The sequence below is a fragment of the Hypomesus transpacificus genome, unplaced genomic scaffold (genome assembly GCF_021917145.1).
Source record: "Hypomesus transpacificus isolate Combined female unplaced genomic scaffold, fHypTra1 scaffold_187, whole genome shotgun sequence".
NCBI classification, from domain to species: Eukaryota; Metazoa; Chordata; class Actinopteri; order Osmeriformes; family Osmeridae; genus Hypomesus; species Hypomesus transpacificus.
Genome location: NW_025813736.1, coordinates 253,141 through 281,001, shown reverse-complemented (window position 1 = coordinate 281,001; position 27,861 = coordinate 253,141). Strand labels below are relative to the sequence as shown.

Sequence of the window (27,861 nt, the reverse complement as noted above, 5' to 3'; positions counted from 1 at the left end):
ATGTACTTAATCCAACACACAACTTCAGGACTTGTGCAATCCTCTTCATCCTCTTAATTCATACACCGCGGTAAACTCAACTCTTGCTCGTGCCTTCTGCATTTTGTACATACCCAGTACAAAGCGACATCTAGCATTTGCACCTATTCTCAACACACAACTGATTCCATTCAAGGCATGTTCGTCCTTTTATCAATAGCTCACTCACTTTATGCTAAGTAATTGCAGAAATACCTCAAATGCAAACATAAACGTGTGTGGAGCCCTGTTTTTCTGGAAGGTATCAGTTCTGCAATGTTAAAGTGAAGTGAACACATTTCTAATCAAGCTGAGTGTTTTTTTGTCCAGCTGTAGCTGGGGACGGCTTTCTATGACAGGCGGATACTGTATAAAAGTAGTCATACACCTACCCTGCACCTCAAATCTGTCTCACCAGGCACACAACCAACTCATCATGGCTTTCTTTAAGATCACTTTGCTTGTCTTCATTGCCCACCAGAGCTCTGGTAAGAACATTTTAGGATGTTTCAATCAACTGATTGGTGCACACTAAGAACACTGTTTTATCAATTGTTATTTAATTGTATATTGATAGTATTCATGGAAATATTATGGATTCAAGTTTAAATGTGGTGGAACAAGCAACGAAAATGTTCCCAATTGGCACTTTCTACCAGCTCTTGCCGGGGTTATTGCTGCTGAAGGAAACAAAAATGTGCGGGACAACCTGACAGTAAGTGTCTTGTTCCTTGCTACTTACCTTACAGTAGTTGGTTAGTACTTCATCCATTTTAAAGTACAAAATGTTCACTAAATCCACATTGACCAGTGCAGCTGTGCTTTTGTTGAGATAAAGCACATAAAGCATTTACATGCAAACATTTTAATTGAATAGGGGATATGTTTTTATTTAACACATGATGTAAACCAACAATACAGTCAAAAATATTAAACGGCTTTCATATCTATGATATTAGTGTACATTTTGAGCTAGTTCAAAGACAAAATGTTTTGCCATTTAATGTCACTAAAAAGTAGTAAGAACATACATTTCACTTCTCTTTTTTTGGAAAGGTGTGGGCTTAACTGACTTATTTATAACCATAACCTTCCTCTTTCCCTGGTAGAATGGTTTGTTCAACTACAAAACAGAAACCTATACATCACATACCATAGATTGGCTCAGTATAAGTACTGTTAATAGAAAAAAAACATATGACTCTTAAAAACCTTTAGTTTTTTGTGCCTCAGTCTTGGTCCAACTCAACCATTTTTTATCAGTGTCACTTTGTTTTTCAGACAGGGGACACATGCCAGGACTGTACCCAAATATTTGAATTCCTTCTTGATATGTTCTCCAACAGAGACCTTCAGGTGAAAACAATTAAAGCTGCTAACACAAATTTCTCAGTCCTACTTACGATTTGTGATCACAGTCACATACGGATGCAGTGTTCAAGATAACTGTTGATATATGTATATCCCTTTTTAAGGTATCTGGGTTATCTCTTTTCAGATATCTGTGGTAAAAACATCTGTTCCTAAGACTTTTAATTTGTGAAAAAGGTTGCTCTGCTTTTAGCTACTCCTGACATTACACTCTAGCTATCAGTTCCATATCGTTGAGGTGAGATGGGAAACACTTCCTGTTTTCTATCTTATAGTGTATAAAAATAAACCCTAACCCTATAGAGCGTCTAACAACCAGTTCCCCTTTAAACAGCTCCAATCCAGGGCCGACCCGACCCAATAAACTAACTAAACATTTGTTTAGGGCCCCGCGACTGGTTCCAGGCCCCGAACCAACTGCAGGGCCCCGAAATTAGAAGAAGAAAAAAAAGTATTGCCAATCAAAGGGACACTCAGGGGCGCCGTAAAGGGGGGAAAAGTTAGGACGATTCTAAGGGCCTCTGACTGACAGGGGCCCCCAAAAATTGAAAAACTAATAGAAATGATCAAAAAATATAAAGATATATTTTCTTTTTCATGGGGCTCAAAATTCCTGGCGGCGCCCCTGCCTACGCAATTTTTGTTTAGGGCCCCCAAAACCCTAGAGCCGGCCCTGCTCCAATCACATTGCTCTCGCCTCTTCTTCATGCAGGAAAAGATCAAAGAAAGTCTGGAGGAGCTGTGTAAACGTCTGCCAGGACCAGGAGCCTCTAAAATCTGCAAAGATCAGATTGACAAGAACCTTCCCATGGCAATTGCTTTCTTGACTTCCACTGTTGTATGTATTATTTCTCTTTTTATATTTTGCGGCAATAATTATTGATGTTTTTATCGTTTTCATTGATGTAAATTGGGGGATGAACTAGAAGTGAATTGTGGAGTCAATCATCAACTCCCTCCCCTACTCTACAGAAACCAGGTCAGGTTTGCAGTATGTTGGGACTCTGTGGCACCCAGTCAGATATATCGCAACAGAAAATGCTGACAAGTCACATTCGAGAAGCTATGAGGGCAGCCATGATAGTTTCAGAGGTGAGGCATTTAGGCAGTAAGACTTGATACCGTTTCACACCGTCTGTGTTTCCTTGTCAGTCCCTGGCTCTCCCTCACTCCCTTTACCCTCCCCTCTACTGTGGTCGCTTTACCAGGTGCAATTTACTCCAGAGTGTACCTTCTGCATTTATCTAGTAAAAACGGTCGAGCGCCTGCTGCCCAAAGAAAGAACTGAGGTAAGAAATACGCAAAATCACTTTATAGACACACATACACATTCCAACCTTTCTACTCTGCTCATCTCTTTCCTTCTTGGCAGAGTGCTGTGATTGACTTGCTCGGAAGAGTGTGTGGCGTTCTTCCTGCCTCTGTCAAGGACCAGTGTGAGGGTCTGATTGAGAACTACGGTAAGAGGCTGCTGGACTTGCTCCTAAGCTATGCCACCCCTCAGGCCATCTGCTCCATTATCCACATGTGCAAGGGCCAGGAGACTCAGATGTTCGTTGGTGAGACACCATTCCTCAGTGGCCCAAATTTACAGCCTTCCAGTACTGATCAGTTTCATACATATATAGTAGGGCTGGGAATCGATATAAAAATAAACAAATTAATCGCACAATATGCTGTGATTAATCACAATTAATCACATTTTTCCCCGAGTTTGTTATCATCATGTAAAACACTGAATGAAATCAATTGGCACAAGTATATTTTAAATAAAACCTTTTATTTAGTGGTGGACCATTATTGGCGTTAACGTGCTGCGTTAACGTGAGACTCTTATCGGGCGATACAACAAATATCGCAGTTAATCTATTCTCAAAGTTGGGTTCGGAGCTGGGTCTGTACTATGCAAGCTATGGTGACTTTCACCTTGATATTTTAGCGCGGATGTATACCTAGCCGAATTGCACTGTAGGGGGCGAGAACAAATCTTCGAACCTGTGTGTATGCCTTGTGTATGAAATTACCACATCGATTACCACGCCGGGTTTGCTTCAGGGAAAAATGTATTTTTAAGAAGCTTCCCAATGGAAACCTCGACAAGACTAAGGTTGTTTGCACCATGTGCAATGCGGAATTAGTTTACTGTAGGAGTTCTTCCAGTCTGAAATACCACCCGAACGCGAAGCATCCCTTAGCTAATGCGGAAGATGCCGGACCAAGCTCTGATGTAGCGCAGGGGAAGAGTCGTCGGCAAACTACTATGTGTGAGTGCAACCGAGGCAAGCCCGTCAGCACAGCTCTATCAGCCAAAATTCATGTTTAACTGAATAAACAGTTGGTAAACACAAGTACATCTTATTGAACATAATTTATTTTCCTCACCAATTATCATAGTAGAACAGCTTTCTCAAGCAGTTTGTGATGCATTTTGGAAACAGGAGATGAGCCCCTGGTCTAATGCGCCACCTGGCTTGAGAAACCCGTTTTCAAAGACTTACTTTTAGTCATTATTTGGGTATAACACATATTCTGAATGCCTTTGGCGGAATTCAAATGAGCCATTTTAATCTAGATTAACCTAGATTAATTCCAAGATTACAGTGAGATTAATCGAGATTAAAAAAATTAATCTATGCCCACCACTAATTTAATGACATCTCGTGAACTGTAAACAGTCTCTCCTGGGAACTACAGAATAGTTATTCCCATCAAATGTATGCAGCAACTTTATAAACAACAAAGTGTTTAAGTGTACGTTGAATATTTAAAGTTGAAACCCTAAAGGTAATCAAAAATACTGCACAGGGATCTACGCTAACTTTTTTTTGCTGGAGCACATGTGCCCCCAAGTGAAAAACTTAAGGGGCACAGACAAAAATTTAGGGGCACAGTCAGTTTCTGTTTTTAAAAACTTTAAACATTGCATCATTATTTGACTATTGTATAAATTACACAAAATTGACCGGAAACAGGATAGGTGACTTATTTATCCATTACACATTCATTTATAACTTTTTTGTAGTCATTGTAACATTGTTTCAAACTGACTGGCTTGGCCAAGGTTTGTAGCATGGGAGTCTTGATCTTTTTCCAGCCTACAGACAGTTTCCAGCACCTTTAGTGGCATCAAACATTTCCAGGGAGGGCGCCTCTGTACTGATCCGAATGAGGTCCTCTGTGGTGGATGGGTTCAAACTACTCATTAATGGGAAATGTAGTTTTTATGTTGTATTCGCACCGGTGTTCATGTAGGGTCGCAACTGCGCTCTTGGCGGTAAGACAGAAGGGGATTCAGTTGGGGGGTTAATTTTGTTGACGGAAGCATTGTTTAAGTTTCTATTTGTGGTAGGGTGAGCCCTTAATAATTAGCTCAACCCATATTATTTGAAAAGTCTTAATTGGTAGCTCCACCCAGACCAGGTAAGGCCATTTAAATGTCCAGGTGTGGAGCATTACGGGTGTTGCTCCCGTTCAGGGTTGGGGGAGTCGTGAGAGACGGTGTTGCTCCCGTTCAGGGTTGGGGGAGTCGTGAGAGACGGGGTTGGATCGCAATCCTGGTGGAGCGTTGCCCATTCAGTGCAGTGCAAAACGTGTTAGACTCGTACAGAATCATAGGGATTCTGCGGCATGCCCCTGCTCCCGTTAAGGGTTGGGGACGTTGCATGTCGGAGAATAAGCCAAAAGTCGTAATAGACTTGAGTTTGGACCGGGTGAGGGCCTGTGGACTTGTTCCCTGGCCTTGTTCCCTGCTCCGTCGAGTTTGCTACTACTGGCCCATAATTGTGGGGGGACGAGGCTAGTTCTTACTAGTCTGGCTGGACTAGCTGGTGACCGATACCGGGGCTGTCCTGAGTAGCGTGTATTTGATTTGTGTTGTGTTTGTTTGTTTTTTACTGTGATGCACAGACTAACTTTGAGGGTTTATCCCGGTCTACCTCGGGAGGACTTTTTTGGTCTTAAAGAGTTTCTCCGCCATTCTCCGTGTGCATGTTTTTTCTTTTGGCTTGGAAACTAACTCAGACCATGGATGTTTAGCCCCTGCTCTTAACTGATCACAGTGCATCTTTTAATATTGTTCCCTTTGCTACTTACTATATAATAAATGATATGTATGTTTGGGGAAATTACATCTCTGTGTGTCAATTAGTTGACTGACCCGCAACTTTTCGAACTGGTTATTGTGCTCAGGCACACGCTTCCACATATTGTTAAACTTGTGTTTATTTTGGTATGTGTCGTGTTGGACGTTAGTTTGCTTAGTTCTATTGTTCACACTGAGTGCGAAGGTCAGCGAGCTAGATCGCTAGCCAGGCTGTTAAAGCGCAGGACAGATAAAGTAGGCTATCGCAGGACGCAGCCTATGAGGTTTATCCGAGTCACGATTATTTGTAGTTGAAATAATGGTTTGAGCATTTTGGGGTTCCGTAGACGCCAAAATGGTCTTGCGTTAATTGCGCTAAATTAATTTTTTACGCGTTAAACATTTCTAATGAATTGCTAAGATTAAGGCGTTAACTTTCCCAGCCCTAATATATAGTATTATGCCTGAACCAACATCTCATCATCATTATTTGATTGTTCTAGTAACCCCATCTTCCTCTGACAGAGAGCAGTCTTGTCTCTGACTGTGACTCTTGTGTGATCCTGGCTGTTCTGAGTCGCCTTAACTTGGGTTCCAATGCCACAGAGATACAGACATCATCTTACCTAAGCTCTGTTTGCCAGCTGCACCCCAACATCCTTCCTAAGGTCTGACTCGTCACTCCGAGCCAAAGAAAGTTTAAGGAAAAAAGGAAGGATGTGATTTAAACTCAAATCCCCATTGTCTCTCTTTACAGTGTGACAGCTTTACCAAGAACCATGGGGAACAACTGAAGGGGTTTCTGGGTAAAAAAGGTCCTCCCCTTGATGTGTGTGGGGTATGTCACGTTTGAGTAATTTACTCTCCATTCCATGTCTACAGATTTTAAAATGTGGTGGTAGCTGTGGAGGAAAAAGAGGGGGGGGGGGGGGGGGGGGGTCATAGTTTGTTTGTCTGTGTGAAGGGATGTAAGAGCTGAGAAGGGCAAGATATTGTTGGTTGGTGATCCTACTTTGATTTTGCTGCTGCTTCCCAGAAAGTGGGCCTGTGTGGAGGAATGGGCGGGCCAGCAGGGCAAAAAAGAAACCCCTGCACTTTGGGTAGCAGCTACACGTGCAGAGATCTGAAGACTGCTCTGGAATGTGGGGTAAAGCCAACAGATGTTTTAATTAGGTAGTATAATACCTAAATGACTTAATGGTCTGACTGTACTTTTTTGTTGTTTTTTGTAGACAGTGCCCTTTTGCCAGGAACATATTTGGGAATAAAGATTTTGCTCAATACCCCTCTCTCAAATGGAATGGTATGTGGAATATATTAGGAAACTAACATATATAGACATTACAAATGGCTAAGAAATAATCTTCAAACTTTTTTTCTTCAAAAGAGAGCCTGAGGAATTTGCTACCACTGATGACCCTCATTTCAACATCCAATTGCAAATATTACCCAGTTGAAATTTCTCAAACGTTGGTTGTCTGTCAGATAGTATGGTCTGCACACATGGGAGTTTGCTGATTGCATTGTCACTGTTTTTGTTTGCCTCTGTGCCTTTTTTGAAACCTTCAGAATAGGGCTATGATTGCTTTTCATCAGATTACTTTCTAGTACATTCTAGACATATACTGTACTTTGAAAGTGTTGGTTTAGCATAAACATATTCATTTATGCATTTAGATATAGAACAATTTGATCACCAGCTCTTTCAATAAACAAATTATGCACCACTGCTTATTTTCTTTGTCACTTGGATTATTTGTTTCCAGAGAAGCGGACACCCATTAATCAATAATTTCAATACAAACCACGCTGAGCCGTCAGTCGACATCATTTACTCCTTTTAGAGACAATAATCTTAGACTTCTTCAAACACTTATCACCCATCACACCAATGAAAGTGAGTTTCTAAACACATTCAAATATATATATATACACACCCACAAGTGTAAATACTGAACACTGGGACCTTTGGTATGGAATTTTTATTCAAACAAATGTGTTTGCAGAGCAAAAAGGTCATTATTCCTCGAGAGATGGAACTTCAGAGACAGACATCATGGTTTTATGACTTACAGTTGGACATAGGTGAGAGGATGGGAAAAGAAAAAGGGCAAAGGGGTGGACAAACCAATAGAAAAGGCACTTTACACTTTACGTAACTAGAATGACTGACAAAACCAAATTTGATTTAAAAAAAAATTGAAGCCTTCAACACAAACCTACAGAGAAGCACATAAACAAGGTTGGTTTCTATGTACAACACAAGCCATACTTTGCCTTTATCCACATGATCTTGAGGATAAAATAAAACACAGCTTTTTTTTATCACGGGAGATCAATTCCAAGTCATTTCAGCTATTCTTGTTGCACAAGTTTGTTTTTAAATATGAAATTAGTTTAACTTGTGCCCAGTGCCCATGATCAAGTAGGTGACACACACACATTCCTGGAATTATAGATAGGGCACAGTCCCCTTGATGCAGTCGGTGAGTAAAATGTGACAGATTTCTGGAATAATAGTTAGTGCTGTGCCTGTGATGCAGGTGGCGATGACAGTTTTTCTGTAAAGAGAATACGAAGTTGACGTCACGCCGCATTGAATGCTTGGTAAATTGTAACATTGTTTTGTTTGGGCACCATTTTCTAAGGTTGTCCCCATACAGTTTATGCCCCGCATCCGTTGTGTGTCGAGGCATGCATGCATGTTTTCATTCTTTTTTGTATTAAATCATACACCTGAACTGTTTATGCCATATTAAAGAGAAGGGCTTTCTACTAAGGAAATCCTTTATCAAGAATCAAATCTAAATGTATGTGTATAGCCCTTTTTACACGCAAGAATGTCACAAAGGGCTTCACATACGCCCACAGAACTGCCCCTCAAGAAGATTTCAAACAGCAATTTTTACAATAATCTTCTCCGTCCGTACAACTTAATTTTCAACCACTTTTATTACAAGATAGAGGAAATCTTAGAGCATATGAAACATACATAAATCTGTGGGCATTGTAGAACAGCAGACAGATTAGAAATATATAATTTTGTTAAAAAGTTTTGACCATTCTTGTGATTAGTGGAAAAACTGGAATTTCCCCTTGAGTAATGAAGAATTTCAAAAAAATAATCAGTCTAGGTAGTCTTCAGAGTTTTGGGTTTTTCTTGGTAATCTATACCAAAAAGTGTCCCAAATTACCTGACTTCACTCTATTTCTCTCTATGACCACATTCAGTTTCTGAAGGAAAATGTGCGCAAAGCATTCAATACAGTCTCTAATGTTCATCAACCACTGTAAGTGTGTAAACAATATGCTGTGCCTAAATAATGTATGATCAAAGCACATTTTCTCTTTTAGGGTAGATCCTCTTCAGATAGTGCCATCACATAGTTATCAAACATGCAAGTCCATGCAGTAAATTTAATATTTGGCTCACCCAGAGTTTTCTAGAAATGCAGGAGGCTGTAAGAGAGAAAGTAGGGCCATCCAAGTTGCCAATATGTAATGTACTTAATCCAACACACAACTTCAGGACTTGTGCAATCCTCTTCATCCTCTTAATTCATACACCGCGGAAACTCAACTGTTGCTCGTGCCTTCTGCATTTAGTACATACCCAGTACAAAGCGACATTGGAGACATCTGATAGGTTGCAGAGGATATCTTTTAGAAAAAATGCATTTGTGAATCTAAGCGCGTCAGGAAAGTTCCAAAAATCCACACCAACGAATGCAGGGATTCACACCAACGAATGCAGGGATTCACACCAACGAATGCAGGGATTTGTAACTTGTGTTTGTCAGGTTGCAAACGAATGTAATAGGGTCATTTATTTGTGAATCGCGTTACATTTGTGAATCACGAAATAAGTTTGTGAATCGTGTTACGTTTGTTTGAATTGTGTTATGTTTGTTTGTTTGAATCGTGTTATGTTTGTATGAATCGTGTTACGTTTGTTTGGATCGTGTTAAGTTTGTTTGAATCGTGTTGCGTTTGTTTGTTTGAATTATGAAACTAATCTAACTCCATAGTTATTTTCTTCAAGAAAATAATTTAATTGGACTAAAACGATATTTTCCAGTACTTTACTAATAAATGGAAGGTTTGATATTGGTCTGTAATTTGCAAGTAGACGGTTATCCAATTTGGGTTTCTTTAATAGGGGCTTTACAACAGCTGTTTTGAAGGCATCTGGGAAGACGCCAGTTCTAAGGGATGTGTTTATAATCTCTAGCACCGGACCTGAGACACTATCAAACACTCGCTTAAAGAATGTTGTGGGTATAGGATCAATATCTGAGGTTGTGGAGTTAGATTCGCTGACAATTTTGGAAGGTTCACTAAGTGTGATACATTTACATTTAATCATTTAGCAGACGCTCTTATCCAGAGCGACTTACAATAAGTACAGGGACATTCCCCCCAAAGCAAGTAGGGTGAAGTACCTTGCCTAAGGACACAACGTCATTTTGCACAGCCAGGAATCGAACTGGCAACCTTCTGATTACTAGCCCGATTCCCTTACCGCTCAGCCACCTGAAACAGGTAAATGTGCTCATGGTTATGTTGCAGAATCTACTGATGTCAGTTTCGACCCCACTATTAATAATACTAGCTCTGATCAAAGTTATTTTGTTCTTGAAGAACAAAGCAAGCTCTTCACATTTAACTGCTGAGGATAGGGGTGGGACAGTGTTTAGCAGCTGGTCAATGATGGAGAAAAGAACTCTGGAATTTCTGGCATTTTCTGTAATAATGTTGGAGAAATAGTCTCTTCTTGCTAGACGAATGGTTTTGTTATAGGTGGTTAGTGTATCTTTGTAGATATTGTAGTGGATATTGATCTTTGTTTTCCTCCATTTCCTCTCTGCTGCACTGCATTTTCTTTTTCTTTCAACATTTTTTTTTTCTCAGCCATGGGGAGGTTCTGCTTGTGCACTTCTTTTTGGTTTTCAGTGGTGCAACAGAGTCTAACACAGATAATAGTGCATCATTGAGGTTCTCTACCATTTCATTCAGACAGCAATCATGATTAGTTGGCTCATATAGAGCAAATTCTATTGTATTCAAGTTATATTGTTCACACTGAGTGCGAAGGTCAGCGAGCTAGATCGCTAGCCAGGCTGTTAAAGCGCAGGACAGATAAAGTAGGCTATCGCAGGACGCAGCCTATGAGGTTTATCCGAGTCACGATTATTTGTAGTTGAAATAATGGTTTGAGCATTTTGGGGTTCCGTAGACGCCAAAATGGTGTTGCGTTAATTGCGCTAAATTATTTTTTACGCGTTAAACATTTCTAATGAATTGCTAAGATTAAGGCGTTAACTTTCCCAGCCCTAATATATAGTATTATGCCTGAACCAACATCTCATCATCATTATTTGATTGTTCTAGTAACCCCATCTTCCTCTGACAGAGAGCAGTCTTGTCTCTGACTGTGACTCTTGTGTGATCCTGGCTGTTCTGAGTCGCCTTAACTTGGGTTCCAATGCCACAGAGATACAGACATCATCTTACCTAAGCTCTGTTTGCCAGCTGCACCCCAACATCCTTCCTAAGGTCTGACTCGTCACTCCGAGCCAAAGAAAGTTTAAGGAAAAAAGGAAGGATGTGATTTAAACTCAAATCCCCATTGTCTCTCTTTACAGTGTGACAGCTTTACCAAGAACCATGGGGAACAACTGAAGGGGTTTCTGGGTAAAAAAGGTCCTCCCCTTGATGTGTGTGGGGTATGTCACGTTTGAGTAATTTACTCTCCATTCCATGTCTACAGATTTTAAAATGTGGTGGTAGCTGTGGAGGAAAAAGAGGGGGGGGGGGTCATAGTTTGTTTGTCTGTGTGAAGGGATGTAAGAGCTGAGAAGGGCAAGATATTGTTGGTTGGTGATCCTACTTTGATTTTGCTGCTGCTTCCCAGAAAGTGGGCCTGTGTGGAGGAATGGGCGGGCCAGCAGGGCAAAAAGGAAACCCCTGCACTTTGGGTAGCAGCTACACGTGCAGAGATCTGAAGACTGCTCTGGAATGTGGGGTAAAGCCAACAGATGTTTTAATTAGGTAGTATAATACCTAAATGACTTAATGGTCTGACTGTACTTTTTTGTTGTTTTTTGTAGACAGTGCCCTTTTGCCCGGAACATATTTGGGAATTAAGATTTTGCTCAATACCCCTCTCTCAAATGGAATGGTATGTGGAATATATTAGGAAACTAACATATATAGACATTACAAATGGCTAAGAAATAATCTTCAAACTTTTTTTCTTCAAAAGAGAGCCTGAGGAATTTGCTACCACTGATGACCCTCATTTCAACATCCAATTGCAAATATTACCCAGTTGAAATTTCTCAAACGTTGGTTGTCTGTCAGATAGTATGGTCTGCACACATGGGAGTTTGCTGATTGCATTGTCACTGTTTTTGTTTGCCTCTGTGCCTTTTTTGAAACCTTCAGAATAGGGCTATGATTGCTTTTCATCAGATTACTTTCTAGTACATTCTAGACATATACTGTACTTTGAAAGTGTTGGTTTAGCATAAACATATTCATTTATGCATTTAGATATAGAACAATTTGATCACCAGCTCTTTCAATAAACAAATTATGCACCACTGCTTATTTTCTTTGTCACTTGGATTATTTGTTTCCAGAGAAGCGGACACCCATTAATCAATAATTTCAATACAAACCACGCTGAGCCGTCAGTCGACATCATTTACTCCTTTTAGAGAAAATAATCTTAGACTTCTTCAAACACTTATCACCCATCACACCAATGAAAGTGAGTTTCTAAACACATTCAAATATATATATATACACACCCACAAGTGTAAATACTGAACACTGGAACCTTTGGTATGGAATTTTTATTCAAACAAATGTGTTTGCAGAGCAAAAAGGTCATTATTCCTCGAGAGATGGAACTTCAGAGACAGACATCATGGTTTTATGACTTACAGTTGGACATAGGTGAGAGGATGGGAAAAGAAAAAGGGCAAAGGGGTGGACAAACCAATAGAAAAGGCACTTTACACTTTACGTAACTAGAATGACTGACAAAACCAAATTTGATTTAAAAAAAAATTGAAGCCTTCAACACAAACCTACAGAGAAGCACATAAACAAGGTTGGTTTATATGTACAACACAAGCCACACTTTGCCTTTATCCACATGATCTTGAGGATAAAATAAAACACAGCTTTTTTTTATCACGGGAGATCAATTCCAAGTCATTTCAGCTATTCTTGTTGCACAAGTTTGTTTTTAAATATGAAATTAGTTTAACTTGTGCCCAGTGCCCATGATCAAGTAGGTGACACACACACATTCCTGGAATTATAGATAGGGCACAGTCCCCTTGATGCAGTCGGTGAGTAAAATGTGACAGATTTCTGGAATAATAGTTAGTGCTGTGCCTGTGATGCAGGTGGCGATGACAGTTTTTCTGTAAAGAGAATACGAAGTTGACGTCACGCCGCATTGAATGCTTGGTAAATTGTAACATTGTTTTGTTTGGGCACCATTTTCTAAGGTTGTCCCCATACAGTTTATGCCCCGCATCCGTTGTGTGTCGAGGCATGCATGCATGTTTTCATTCTTTTTTGTATTAAATCATACACCTGAACTGTTTATGCCATATTAAAGAGAAGGGCTTTCTACTAAGGAAATCCTTTATCAAGAATCAAATCTAAATGTATGTGTATAGCCCTTTTTACACGCAAGAATGTCACAAAGGGCTTCACATACGCCCACAGAACTGCCCCTCAAGAAGATTTCAAACAGCAATTTTTACAATAATCTTCTCCGTCCGTACAACTTAATTTTCAACCACTTTTATTACAAGATAGAGGAAATCTTAGAGCATATGAAACATACATAAATCTGTGGGCATTGTAGAACAGCAGACAGATTAGAAATATATAATTTTGTTAAAAAGTTTTGACCATTCTTGTGATTAGTGGAAAAACTGGAATTCCCCCTTGAGTAATGAAGAATTTCAAAAAAATAATCAGTCTAGGTAGTCTTCAGAGTTTTGGGTTTTTCTTGGTAATCTATACCAAAAAGTGTCCCAAATTACCTGACTGATTTGTTTGTTTGAATTATGAAACTAATCTAACTCCATAGTTATTTTCTTCAAGAAAATAATTTAATTGGACTAAAACGATATTTTCCAGTACTTTACTAATAAATGGAAGGTTTGATATTGGTCTGTAATTTGCAAGTAGACGGTTATCCAATTTGGGTTTCTTTAATAGGGGCTTTACAACAGCTGTTTTGAAGGCATCTGGGAAGACGCCAGTTCTAAGGGATGTGTTTATAATCTCTAGCACCGGACCTGAGACACTATCAAACACTCGCTTAAAGAATGTTGTGGGTATAGGATCAATATCTGAGGTTGTGGAGTTAGATTCGCTGACAATTTTGGAAGGTTCACTAAGTGTGATACATTTACATTTAATCATTTAGCAGACGCTCTTATCCAGAGCGACTTACAATAAGTACAGGGACATTCCCCCCAAAGCAAGTAGGGTGAAGTACCTTGCCTAAGGACACAACGTCATTTTGCACAGCCAGGAATCGAACTGGCAACCTTCTGATTACTAGCCCGATTCCCTTACCGCTCAGCCACCTGAAACAGGTAAATGTGCTCATGGTTATGTTGCAGAATCTACTGATGTCAGTTTCGACCCCACTATTAATAATACTAGCTCTGATCAAAGTTATTTTGTTCTTGAAGAACAAAGCAAGCTCTTCACATTTAACTGCTGAGGATAGGGGTGGGACAGTGTTTAGCAGCTGGTCAATGATGGAGAAAAGAACTCTGGAATTTCTGGCATTTTCTGTAATAATGTTGGAGAAATAGTCTCTTCTTGCTAGACGAATGGTTTTGTTATAGGTGGTTAGTGTATCTTTGTAGATATTGTAGTGGATATTGATCTTTGTTTTCCTCCATTTCCTCTCTGCTGCACTGCATTTTCTTTTTCTTTCAACATTTTTTTTTCTCAGCCATGGGGAGGTTCTGCTTGTGCACTTCTTTTTGGTTTTCAGTGGTGCAACAGAGTCTAACACAGATAATAGTGCATCATTGAGGTTCTCTACCATTTCATTCAGACAGCAATCATGATTAGTTGGCTCATATAGAGCAAATTGTTCCGAAAATTTCATCATAGCTGTATCGTCTAAATTTCTTCTTTGGACTAAGAATTATTTTGTGTTTTTTGTTAGGATAATTTCCACATTAAAACGTATATAATGATGGTCTGAGAGGGGTAGATCAGTTATTGAAATATTATTGATATTTAGTCCAGTTGTTATTACTAGATCTAGTGTGTTTCCGTGCCGGTGTGTTGGGTCTGTTATGTGTTGAGTTAGATCGAAACTGTCAAGGAGATTTAAGAGCTCAATAGTTCTTGGGTCTGCTTTTTTATTTACTTGGATATTTAAGTCTCCATTTAAAACTACTTTGTCATATGTAGTGTGGAAGAAATTGCGATTTCCTGTGTGTTTACATTATTCACTAATCAATATAACTAGTCATTACATACTAGTTAGTATGTTCTCATGTAAGCTTGCTATTAATAAGAGTAGATTGTGTCTATGTGTCAGGATTAATAGATGTTCGGGATCAGGAGAAAGTACTGGTTAAACGTCCTTTGTCATGATTACAAGAAGAGCTCAACCAATAAACTCTAGTCTGAGAGTTGTCATGTGTTGGGAGCAGTGAATCTCTTTCTCTGAGACTGTTGTAACGTCATTACTGCCTGACTGTCACTATCTATGTTTACACATACAGCTTGTGTTCTGCTCCTCTCTCTTACCAACCGTCTCTGGAGGAGGGGATCCCTCTCTGAATTGCTCCTCCCAAGGTTTCTTCCATTTTTTCTCCCGGTGGGAGTTTTTCTGGGAGTTTTTCCTTGTCTTCCTTGAGGGTTTAGGTTGGTTGAGGGGCAGTTCTATGGGCGCATGTGAAGCCCTCTGTGACATGCTTGCGTGTAAAAAGGGCTATACAAATAAATTTGATTTGATTTGATTTGACATTCTTGTGCCCTATAAAAGATGGTCCTCCGGCCTTCAGAGCTGAGAGAGACATCATTGAGACCTAAGCCTGGTGTTGTGTTGTCATTTATTGTCAGAGGTCTGGTTCTCTCCCAATCTGCAGATTGATAAATACTTATTAAAATCCAGAACTCAACTGAACTTAGTCACTCCATTTATGAAGAGACGGACAAAACACTTTCTTCATCACTAGTGACACATAGTGATAATAGTTCAGAGAATTCTTGAATGAATATTAGCGAGTGCTTGGGTGGCCGATATATAATAACAAAAGGTTTTGATTTGGTTTTGAGCTCTATAGCTAGATATTCATGTGATGTGAATTCACCTAGCTCAGTAATTTTGAACAACATTTTAGAGGAGAAAATAGCTGCGACTCCTCCACCTTTTTTTGATTTCCTAGAAACTTGGTGAAAGCTGTAATCGGGCGGACACGCTGCTATCAGAGTTGCTGTTGCCATGTCATTGTTTAGCCAGGTTTCTGTTAAACAGATGTTAATGACCAGATCATTAACTAGAATTAACTAATTTTGTTATTTAGTCATCAAACATTTAGAAGGGCCAGTTTCATCTGTGCGGTATTAACAGATAAAACAGGGGTTGTTAAATCTGTTGGAAGAATATGGATAGTTCTGTGACTTTTAACACTAGTTTCAGGTTTGTAACCATGCATTTTACCATGCCATTTTCTGTTTGTGATGATGACCGGTATGTCTAATGAAATAGCATGGTGGCTGTCCTAGCGTAGCTTTTCTTTGGGAAAGTCTATGTCACTGAGCTGTTCCATCACAAGGGAATTCAGCCGGGGTGTGCAGATATGTGCAGGGCCCATGTCCTTGCAGGAGGCTGTTTGAATGTTCTGTTCTATTCCATGGGAGGTTGTTTGGGATGCGTCAGTCAGCTTAGACACAAGGATAGGGAGAGAAACTTGATTTGTGGTCAGGAGCACGTGACTGATGTTTGCTGTTAGTAGTCGAGTGCACAGTTCCAGAATACATTGAAATGATTGATAAATCTCAGTTTGTGTGCCAGACAGACAGATGCCAACCATGTGTTGAAAGATAGTAGTCGACTGAAGGCTTCTTTTCCTCTGCGAAAGCATGCAATCGGTCCACTGATGAATACATGTTGATATCTGTTGAGTGTGGTGATTTTTTTTTAAAGTATCTCAGTGCCAGTTTTCTTGTGTAGGATATCAAACGAGCCAGTGTGGATGATAATCTTAGGGTTGTTTGGTTTATTGTTGAGGATTGTTTGTACCTCTGACGACAGTTCCTTGACAGATGTGTTGCTAAGACACATATTTTCTGTCTTTGCCAGTTTAACATGTGCTGTCATGGCATCTCCAATCAATATAGTGGCCATATGTGGTGTTGTGTTTGCATTTCTAATGTTTGCCTTATCAGTAGCTGCAGAGCCAGTTCTTAGCTTATTTGGGTTAGCAAAGATAGGACCTTGACCTACACCAAGGTTGACCACTGTGTCAGTGCTAGCAGTAGATTCTGTAGTGTTAGCAGCGTTAGCTCCTCTAAGTGCTGATGGGCTGTGGGTAGTCTTAGCATACCTTGGATCTTGATAATCCTGTGGTATTGTTGTCTGATTAGGCTTGATAGGGGGTCGAACAGGGCCCCGAATGGTCCGAGAGGGGCTTGGAGTGAAATGGGGGACTCCCGGTCGCAGCAGACGACGATGTGTTGGATTTGCATGTGTGTAGTAGCTACCATCATGGTGTGTCAGAGATCTGGGCCCTTCATGTTTGTAAGATGCGTGGCTAGCACTCCTGTGCCTCTTCGCCTTGGATTCCACACACAAGGGAAAGAAAGTTCCCAGTGGTTTGAATCTGTTTCTGAGTGGGACCGGAGGTGAGGTGATGTGGGAAGAGACTCATCCGGTCGACGGGCCGGTGGAAAGAAAGCTGGTTCCAAGGGTGTCTCATTAGCCGATAGCTTAGCCTCCGGGCTAGGTAGCATGGAATCTATAAAGTCTTCGGTCTCTGATATCTAAGAGGGTTCAGACTCTTAGCTCCAGTTCGACTATCCTCTGAGTAAGTTGTTTGCAGTCTTTGCAAGCCATAGTTATACAGGGAACAAGCTTTAGCTTGCTTGCCTGTGGTCAGTCTGGGAGAGTAGCCCAAAATACTTCTGCTCTCCTTGGGCTTCAGTCCCTCAGGTTGTTCCTTTTAGTGGCTGTAGTCGATCCACTTTGCCCCAATCAGAAGTTTGTGATTTTGAGTAATATCATCAAAAACTATCCAAATGATTGAAACTTCAGAGCATTTGTCCGTGAATGACTAGACAATAGGATAGAAGCCAAGCAGGGAAGGTCAGGGGGAGGAGAGGGAAAGAAAATGCGACTGCCTTCGTTGAGAGCCAAGAGAAAAGATATGCAATGCGGAATTTGTTTACCGTAGGAGTTCTTCCAGTCTCAAATACCACCCAAACGCAAAGCATCCCTTAGCTAATGTGGAAGATGCCGGACCAAGCTCTGATGTAGTGCAGGGGAAGAGTCGTCGTCAAACTACTATGGGTGAGTGCAACCGAGGCAAGCCCGTCAGCACAGCTCTATCAGCCAAAATTCATGTTTAACTGAATAAACAGTTGAGAAACACAAGTACATCTTATTGAACATAATTTATTTTCCTCACCAATTATCATAGTAGAACGGCTTTCTCAAGCAGTTTGTGATGCATTTTGGAAACAGGAGATGAGCCCCTGGTCTAATAAGCCACCTGGCTTGAGAAACCCGTTTTCAAAGACTTACTTTTAGTCATTATTTGGGTAGAACACATATTCTGAATGCTTTCAAATTAGCCATTTTAATCTAGATTAATCTAGATTAATTCCAAGATTACATTGAGATTAATCAAGATTAAATTATTATTCAAAATGAATTTATGCCCACCACTAATATTTTGTTTTGTTTACATTTAAAATAATTGCCGCCTTCCGCCATCCACATTGGATTATGGGAAATAGGGGTTGGAGAGTGTACATAGGATCAGAGCCCGTCTACGGAGAGCCTGTTGGGAGTCAGATGGCTGAGCGGTTAGGGAGTTGGGCTATTCATCAGAAGGTTGCTAGTTCGATTCCCGATCGTGCCAAATGACATTGTGTCCTTGGGCAAGGCACTTCACCATACCTGCCTCAGGGAGAATGCCCCTGTACTTACTGTAAATCGCTCTGGATAAGAGCGTCTGCTAAATGACTAAATGTAATGTATTGTTCACTCCCTATTAAGCCCCATTGTACCGAATTTGGTTGCAGTCCCACCAGAGTTCCAATGGGAATGATCGTGGGCGAGTGCAAAATGAATGGTAGTCTGTGGAGCTAGATGGCTACATTTGTCTCTCGCCTGATTGTCATTGAGAAATCTCAGATTTGATTGTATTTTTGCAAGTTCAACATGGATTAAAGGTCGAAAGTTGAATGAACGAGTACTTATGTCCTTTTGATTTCTTACAGGGTGAGTCATTGTTGCCCATAACACGCTAGCATTGTTGCCCATAACACGCTAGCATTCTGCTAATGAATGCTGATTGTATGACGTCATTGACATGTTTAGGTCAAGGCTTTTTAGAACAAAAAAGCAACTTTAAACTAGAGAGGGTACAATTTCTGGGGAAATTGTAGGGTGTGCTCGCTTGCGTCGGTTGCAGGTGGGTCCGTCCCCAAGTTTTTCCCTTCTAATGATATTTTCAAGCATTTAGTCTACTCATAATTCATTAAGAACTCCCTTTGAAACAGTCCACTGTAACAACGTTGTCACCGGCAGTATTTCAGGATGGAATCGCAATTCAAACAGGACCGTCTGCTAACTGAAAATATGCCCCCAAAAACGTAAATAAGTTTGACATTAATTTAGAGGGAAATGGCTGATTCAAAAGAAGTTTGCTACGATCAAGCTGCTGTTGTTAGCCAATCCCACTGAGAAGATTGTTCATAGACATGTCTATGAAAGTGCCAGAAATGAGAATGTTTCATTTGACATATAGTTTAGGCTGTGGCATTGAAGACAGCGAAAAACCACACAAGCTTGAGTTTAAATACATTATTTAATGTGATATTACTTACTGTACATGCAAGTCTTGATTTGCTTAAATGTACATGTGCTGCTAGTACTCCACGGCACGATACTGGCTGTGCAACAGCACATCTATGCACGTTGTATCCATGCGTCGTTGCTAACGTGTTCTGACGTGGTGACGTAGCTAGCACTGAGTACCCTTCATTGACTAAAGGCACTTTTTTGCCACAAAAACTTTGTAACCTCCTAAACCGTGCAACGGAACGTGAATCCCAATAGAAGCAACGCAATCGTGACCAAGACAAACATTTTGACGGCGACGTTGTCTATGTAGTCCAAATATTGACTGATCCTTAGGGGCGTGAAAATAAACAATAATAAATAAATATATATGTGAGAGAACAATGGTCGTGCTCGCCAAAGGCGTGAGCACACCCAATTAATCACCCAGCAGTGTGTATTTTCTTTGCCTCCTGTTGGCGCAGCCATTCTCACTAGGCTAATGTAGGGATAAACTTATGTCGTTTACGGAGGAAATGAATCATACAGCTCACATCGGTTAATGGTAGACTGGAATAAGAGAAAGTCTTTATTTGCGTAATTGCATTTATACTGAACATAACGCATAACGTAGATGTATGTGGTCACATGTTAACACTCCCACTTGATCACATACTCTTCAAATCATAAGCTTACAAATGATACAACAATTTAGTATACAGACTTCTATACTAGTATGCTGTATAACAGAAGACACTATATTTTCTTTATTTTGATTGAGTTTACCCTTTTACATACCAACATAAATGTCATAAATCTCTCCACCTTGAACTTTGTCATTGGTTTTGTCATGACATCTGCCACCATATCAACTGTTGGACAGTACTCAATCAATATGTTCCCATCAGTTACTGCAGAACGAATAAAATGGTACCTAATATAAATGTGTTTGCATCTTTGGCGGCAAACTGGATCTTTGGACAGAGCAATTGTACCTTGATTGTCCTCAAATATTTTAACTGGTGCATACTGACAATCATTATTCATTTTGTTCATTAACTGTACAAGATAGAGGTTGCAGCCAGCGCCATGTATTCAGCCTCACATGTTGATAAGGCAACTGTGGCCTGCTTTTTGGACTTCCACAAAATCAGTGGACCATCATCCGTTAGACTAGAGCAGTATCCTGTAGTGCTTCGTCTGTCATCTATATCAGCAGCCCAATCAGAATCACTGAATGCCAAAAGTTTTAGATTTGTCTCCCTTTTCCTGTAACATAACTCATGATCAATTGTACCTTTCAGATACCTTAGCACATGCTTAGCTGTTATCCAGTGTTGTTCATTTGGTTCTGACAAATACTGTGATAACTTACTCACAATCCAACTTAGAGGTACTAAGTTTTAGCATCAACAGTGTCAGCATCACTGTTGTACTCCCGTTACTGTTCACATGGGGTTGACCTTGGCTTACAATCCGACATAACAAATCTTTCCAGTACCTTTGATATGTACTTTTTCTGACTCATTTTAACAATTCCATCACTGATCAAAAACAATCCCTAGGAAATGTTTTAGTTTTCCAAGATCTTTCATCCTAAATTTCACAGCAAGTGTTTTCTTCACATCACTCAACAAATCATCATTACTAGCAGCAATAAGTAGATTATCAACCCAAATTACCACTATTGCTCTTTCTTATCCAATTTGTTTTTCGAGTTTTTTTTTTCTTATCCAAATGATTTTGTTTGCACAAAATCATTTTCAGTCAAATAATCACTCAGCATTTTGTTCCAATTTCTACCGGATTGCTTTAGACCATAAAGTGACTTGTTAAGTCTACAGACTAGAGTTTCACCTGTGTCAGATTTCACCTCGAATCCCTCTGGTTGGCCCATATACACCTCGCAATCGATAGGAGCATGTAAATATATCGTCTTTACATCCATCTGGTGTAAGTCAAGATCATTTTGTGCGGCCATTTGAGTCAGTACACGTATTGAAGTCAGATTAGCAGTTGGAGAGAAAGTCTCCTTGTAATCTATTCCCATCACCTGATTGTAGCCTTTGGCAACGTATCTGGCCTTGTAGGTTTCTGACTGATCTGCATTCGTTTTGATAGCATAGACCCATCTACCTCCCACTTCTTGTTTGCCCTCTGGTAAGGTAGTCAGTGTGAATGGGTTATTTTCTCTAAGAGAATCCTTTTCCTCATTCATAGCTTTAGCCCACATCTCTGCCTTAGGTGAGCTCATAGCTTCTTTGTATGTTTGCGGTGCATCACACATTCTATAGCAATAGTCAATGTTAATTGACACATGGTCATTAGACTTCATATCAGTAACATACTCAGAGAGGTACTGTGGGGTTCTCCTGTCTCTTTTAGGATAACAAGGATAATTTCTCTCAATCTGAGCTGCATCAATAGAATCAGGCCTATCAAAAGTTTCCTGAGATACATTTACATTCCCTTGATTCTGTGCCGTTACACTTTCACTTGATCTGGGTGACAGATATCTCTTCTCCATTAAGTCATCATCAATCATTGGGTTTGTTTGGGTTTCTTTCTCCTCAACATTCTTTGTGACAAACCTCACCAGCCGGTGTTTCGATACTTTCTCAGTGTCAGGGTAGTACACTAGATATGCAGGGCTATTCTTGTCGTATCTTATGAAAACTCCCTTATCACGCCTTGAGTCTAACTTTTTCTTGTCATGCTTGTATGTGTAGCAGACAGATCCAAATACTCTCATTCAAGACAAGTTTGGTTTCTTGCCTGTAAGCATGTAGTATGGCGTTTGCTTTGTTCTGTTACAGTGGCATCTGTTACGAATCATTGCAGCAGTCCTTACAGCATATGTCCACAAATCCTTAGGTAGATTACTCTCAATTAACATGCATCTCGCCATGTCAAACAGGGTGCGCCAATTCATTTCTGCCGTACCATTTTTATGTGGCGAATATGGTGCTGAGAATTCATCTCTAATGCTATGCTTGGTTAGCAGAGACTGAAACTCCTGCCCTGTGAACTCTGTGCCATTATGTGGGGGGATATGTCGGGATGAAGAGCGCATTCTTCAGTGTAGCCTTCACTCAATTTCCCTCGCGGTTCACCAGGATCACCTCCGCGTCGCGCCTCCTGAGAGCCACAACGTTTGTCATGGTGCCGTCGGCCAATTAGATGAAGTGCTTCTCAGACTGGAACGTGTCGTCGAACTTCTTAAACTTCCCGATATCCGTAACGTACGGTGGCCCTGAAGTGCAAATCACACCCCCTAATATGAGTACATCCCCCAAATGAAAACACTCCCCCCGAATACGAGTCAACTCCTCCCAAATCAGATGACTTGTTCACCTCCCCCCCAATACAAAAACACGCTCCCCCAAATGGAAAACGACATAACATTAACTCAAAAACACATTACATTAACTCTGAACGGAAAATGTAGGTACTACACTTTAGCGCTGATTGGCTGCAGTAGGCTGACTAACAAGAAATATGAAATTGATCGACAGAAGTACAAAATGCAATAGCCTGGCAGAGTTACGTGCACCAGAACATTTGTTTGGCTATCGAAGAATGTAGCAAATAGTAGCCTACTTAGGCAAAAGTATTTTGTGTTAAATGTAAAAATCGATAGCCAAACAACTATCCTGGTCCACGTTACTCTGTCATTGTGGCATTTCGTTCTTCTGTAGTGGACTATTAGTTTTTTCTTCTGAAAAGTCCTGCTTCCTTCAACTCCGTTTTCAGCATGCGCATAGGCTACTTATTTTGTGAAACGTTAACAGCATATCTGAGATTATTTCATAGGAATGACCCTGATTAAAATAAAGAGTAGTGTCATGACTCTGAATTGTAAATATTAATGTTTCCTCTTTCCTTCCAACCAAAACGATCAAGTTCATGATAATGACAGAGTTACGTGGACTAGTTGTTTGGCTATCGATGTTTACGTTTAACACACAATTAATGCTTTTGCATACGTAGCCTATTCTACATGCTTCGATACCCAAATAAATGTCCTGGTGCACCTAACTCTGTCAGGCTATTGCATTTTGTACTTCTGTCGATCAATTTCTTATTTCTTGTTAGTTAGCCTACTGCATCCAATCAGCGCTAAAGTGTAGTACCTACCCTTTCCGTTCAGAGTTAATGTAATGTTTTTTGAGTTAATGTAATGTTGTTTTCCATTTGGGGGAGCGTGTTTTTGTATTGGGGGGAGGTGAACAAGTCATCCGATTTGGGGGGAGTTGACTCGTATTGGGGGGGGAGTGTTTTCATTTGGGGGATGTACTCATATTAGGGGGTGTGATTTGCACTTCAGGGCCACCGTAGTAGCGATATGTGACATTGCTCCCATGTCACCATCAGCCCTCTGTGGTTCCATCCACTTTCCTGGGAGTCGCTCATCTTGAAGGCATATTCATTTTCTTTACCCTGTTCGTCTTTAGCAGCTTGTTTGACCCAGTCCTTTCTTTTCCGTCTACAAAGTGCATCTGTGTGTGTCGAACTCTTGCAGTATCCACACCATTGCTTTCTCTGTCGTTCGTACGGACATGCCCTGGCTTTGTGTCCCTTCACTCCGCAATTGTAACAACAGATGTCGGGGCCTGCAGCGATCTCGCTCCCCCTGTAGCACTCTAGCCTGACGTGATAATTCTAGTCAGAATATGAGTCTGAGAACTCTCCGTTGGGCTTTGACTACAGGGCGTGTTTCAAACGAGCCTGGAAAACAAATGCCTCTTCGCTCAATTGGATAGATCTACAACCAATCAGGGGTGCGTTTCCTGAAAGCATCGTAAGCCTAAGTTGATCGTAGAGTCCATCGTACGATGGATCTTAGTTGTACGGGCCGTTTCCCGAAACCATCGTAGCTAAAGAGGCACTTGAAAATCGTCGTAGATCAACGAGAGCTCCAGACCAGTCGTAGATCGCTAAGTGCATCGTAGCACAGAGACTCAGTGGAGACACGCGTAGGCCGACCATGAAAACTACATTAAACTCATGCTGAAAGTTAATTCGGATGGAAAATAAGATTTTTTTGGTCCTCTTTTTACACCAGTTACGCTGGAACTGGGATATTTCTTAGTGAACCATACAAGTTTAACTGCCGAAAAAATATCAGAATCCGGTTTATCCTCAAGTAAATTTAGGTTACACAAAATAATTTGATTTAGTGGGTTTGGCGCATGCAATGAAGGTATTTAAAAAAAAAAAATGTCAGTCTTATTCAAAATACTATAACATTGAAATATGGCTGTTGTAATGTGCAATAGAAACTAGAAATGCATTAACGTAACGCTTTTACGAGTACAATAACACAACAACAATTGAACATTGAAGATGTTTATTAGAATTATAGGGCTGGTAGCACGCCAAGCCCGGTGGATGAAGAGGCTGGTGGCAGAGCCGAGCCTGATGTTAGGAGATGGTGGCGCCCAGGAAATGGAAAGACTCCACAGGGTTGACTAGGAAGTCACACAGGGTGAAGGGGCTGGGAGGGAGTGAAAACTCGTACGAAAATCATAAAAGCCATTGAAGATAGCCTAAGTCCTGCACTGCAGACTTGTCCCCTCTGATATGGGGAATTGGATGTGGTCTGGGATGTGGCAAAGTAATGCAGTTGTGACAGCCTGCACAGATCTTGACACTGAGGCCTTGGCGAGCCCATGTCCATCTCCAATAACCTCCAGAAAACTGCCAATGGCATAGAACCTTAACACTGCCAGTAGTTGGGTTACAGGGGTCAGTGCAAAGGACCTCCTTGTTAGCCTCTGCAGGTCTGCTTCTATGTGGTTCAGGAGCATCATGATATCATGATGTCATCTGACATATCTTACACTCATAATGAGTATAATTGATCAACCATCAATTAAAGTAGAGTTGATTATTCATGTCAGAAACAATGATTCCATGTTGAAGATATGGGGTATTCATTACTTATGTGTTTGTCATTTGTCACAATGTCATTTGTGGCCAATATGTGATAATTATGAGATTGCAAACATGGTCTTGGGAAGCTGTTGGCCTATGCAAGATTGTAGATATAGTCAGCACTAGAAAATAAGACAGTAAATATGTTGGATTGAGATGCTTGTATTTGTACATTGAATTGTTTAGGATGCTAGCTGGGACATGCCATGTGTGATACCATTCATATGCATGGTTTTTAACCTTGTAGTTCAATCAAGTAGTAAATATAGGACTCATATATATATATGCCTATGGAAAGTGGAGTACCAAGAAGAGTTAAAAACCAAGGCACAAGTAGTTTGAGAAATAGTTGTTTTATGGGAGTATGTTCTCCCTGCTCCTGCTCCTCACATGGATCTATAAGGTAAACATGTAAGGATTGGACAGGCAACACTGAATATATGATACAATACACAATTCAGCCTTTACTTAATTTAAATAAACATGGTATGCTTTAGGATATAAGGTAACCTGAATGTGACACTACCTTGTTGATTGGGCTGAAGAATAGGCACAGAAATGGAGGGCCTTGTGAACTTCATCTCTTCAAACAAAAGCTTCCTCACCTCAATTTGGAGACGAGCCCACTTAATTTCCAAGACCTACTATTGGTATTTAGCATCCTGTGTCGCTGATTACAAGGTCCTAACACCGGTGTAAAACTCAGATGCAGCATAGTTTGCACGTTCACCTTATTGTCTTTACCTTCATGTAGCATCACATTGAAAAGTACTCAAATAAGTAGCCTATAATAAATGTAAAGTTTTCTGTAGCTAGAGAAAATATTTTTTTGTTAACTTTGTTAATTTTTTGTTGTAATTCGTCAAATATTTTGGTTAACGTTTTAATTTTAAAGTCTTGAAGTTGCGTCAGAAGAATCACATTTCAGTAAAATGGACAGCGTCTTGTTAAGTGCAACTTAAGAGATACGTACGATGGTTCTCCTTACGAGCATGTTCGGGAAACGCACGTAAGAAATAACGATGGATCGTTATTTTCATCGTAGAGAACCCTCGTAACAGCTACGATCCATCGTTATCGGGAAACGCACCCCAGAGCAACAGAGTATGTGACGTATGTTAAGCACCGCATAGTTGTTGTCAACAGAACTAAACTACAAGCAGACTTGAAGTATGCTTGAAGAATGAATACAAAAGAGTTTTGCCGGTGTTGTAAAATTAATTTAAGGGTAGGGAGAGTACTTGTTCACACGGTCAACCTTTTTGAGCGAAACAATAAAGGGCAATGCATATACGAACAAGTTCTCCGTTTAGGATTACAACTCCATCGGGGCCAGCTGATAAATTAAACTTTTACCGAATCCCGTAGGAACTAGGAAGGACAGCAAAAACATATTTTCCTTTGACAAATGCCTTGATTGCGTCTCTCTGTTCCTCTTTCAAAATTAATGCGCTGTCGATGTCTTATAAAACAGACTCGATGGCAGAATCATAACATTCCAGATCTCCAGCGGTAGCCATGTTTGTTCAAAACAAATTCAACTTAAACGCTCTTTTGTGACGTGGGTGATTACGTTACTGTTGATCATCTGTCCATCATCCTATAAAGCCTGCCCGGCAATTTAATTGGTTCGCCCAGATTCTGGTTTTCTGTAGTTGGTCCCCAATACGAGACCCTCCAGACCCAACTTCCCGACCAAATTTTTTTGGGGGCGGGGAGAAGTTGGGCTGGCAGCCAGGCTAGTAGCACTCGCCCTCATCACGTTGTCTTCCGAGCTAGCACGATATTTTTCTGTGTCCTCAAAACTTCTCAATTTGGTCTTAAATTCGGCAAAACTCGTCTGCTTGTGTAACGTGAATAACGAACGGTTTGCGTGATTCCGGTAAACCTTTCAAAATCAAAAGTCCATCACTCAGTAGCTATTCAGCATTTCGAAGTGATGTAACCGTTGCTTCTGCCCTAATGATATAGTCTGTGACGCTTTCATCTGTACTCTTTTGCAAAGACGTTAACTCTGTGTACAGGCTAATAATTCTTGGTTTGCCTTTACCTGCGTAATAGTCTCTCAGTATCTGGAGAGCTTTTTTCCATTGTCGGTAGCTTTTATCGTCCAAGAACTGTATCATTTCTGCATATACCTCTTCATTTTTCTTTCTGTCGTTCTCTATGTCGTTGTCCTCACCGTCGGACCCAGCAGGCAGGCGCATGTGTCCCAAAAACGTTGTCTCCCAAATTTCGTACTTTTTCTCATCTCCGTCAAGGCACAATCTACACCACCTACTTCCTACAACTCGTGGCCTGGGCCCATAACCTGTTGGCGCAGCCATTCTCACTAGGCTAATGTAGGGATAAACTTATGTCGTTTACGGAGGAAATGATT

General features: G+C 40.5%; 1 protein-coding gene and 1 long non-coding RNA gene across 7 annotated transcripts; both read left to right on the top strand.

Moving 5' to 3' along the window:
- Window positions 1–273: 273 nt before the first annotated feature.
- Window positions 274–7,198, top strand: LOC124489250 (prosaposin-like). 6 transcript variants are annotated; one of them, XM_047051950.1, is made up of 12 exons: window positions 274–506; window positions 678–733; window positions 1,282–1,374; window positions 2,102–2,227; window positions 2,362–2,481; window positions 2,598–2,678; window positions 2,762–2,948; window positions 5,996–6,138; window positions 6,228–6,308; window positions 6,507–6,617; window positions 6,703–6,773; window positions 6,858–7,198. In XM_047051950.1, exons 1-11 carry the CDS (start codon window positions 371–373, stop codon window positions 6,736–6,738), a joined length of 1,170 nt encoding a protein of 389 aa, XP_046907906.1. In that variant the 5' UTR covers window positions 274–370; the 3' UTR covers window positions 6,739–6,773; window positions 6,858–7,198. The 6 variants fall into 6 exon arrangements, with proteins under 6 accessions (XP_046907906.1, XP_046907912.1, XP_046907909.1 ...); XM_047051954.1 differs by having other exon boundaries at window positions 275–506; window positions 2,762–2,849; XM_047051952.1 differs by having other exon boundaries at window positions 276–506; window positions 1,300–1,374.
- Window positions 7,199–10,761: 3,563 nt separating this feature from the next.
- On the top strand, window positions 10,762–12,076 carry LOC124489251. Its single transcript, XR_006958770.1, has 5 exons — window positions 10,762–11,026; window positions 11,116–11,196; window positions 11,385–11,495; window positions 11,581–11,651; window positions 11,736–12,076. It is a non-coding gene; the product is annotated as an uncharacterized LOC124489251 (long non-coding RNA).
- Window positions 12,077–27,861: the final 15,785 nt, after the last annotated feature.

Excerpts from the sequence above, each read along its gene's own strand:
- LOC124489250 (XM_047051950.1), top strand. The coding sequence starts at position 371 with ATGACAGGCGGATACTGTATAAAAGTAGTCATACACCTACCCTGCACC. Across the intron at positions 507-677 it reads CATTGCCCACCAGAGCTCTG|CTCTTGCCGGGGTTATTGCT; the intron begins GTAAGAACATTT and ends ACTTTCTACCAG. Across the intron at positions 2,228-2,361 it reads CTTTCTTGACTTCCACTGTT|AAACCAGGTCAGGTTTGCAG; the intron begins GTATGTATTATT and ends CCTACTCTACAG.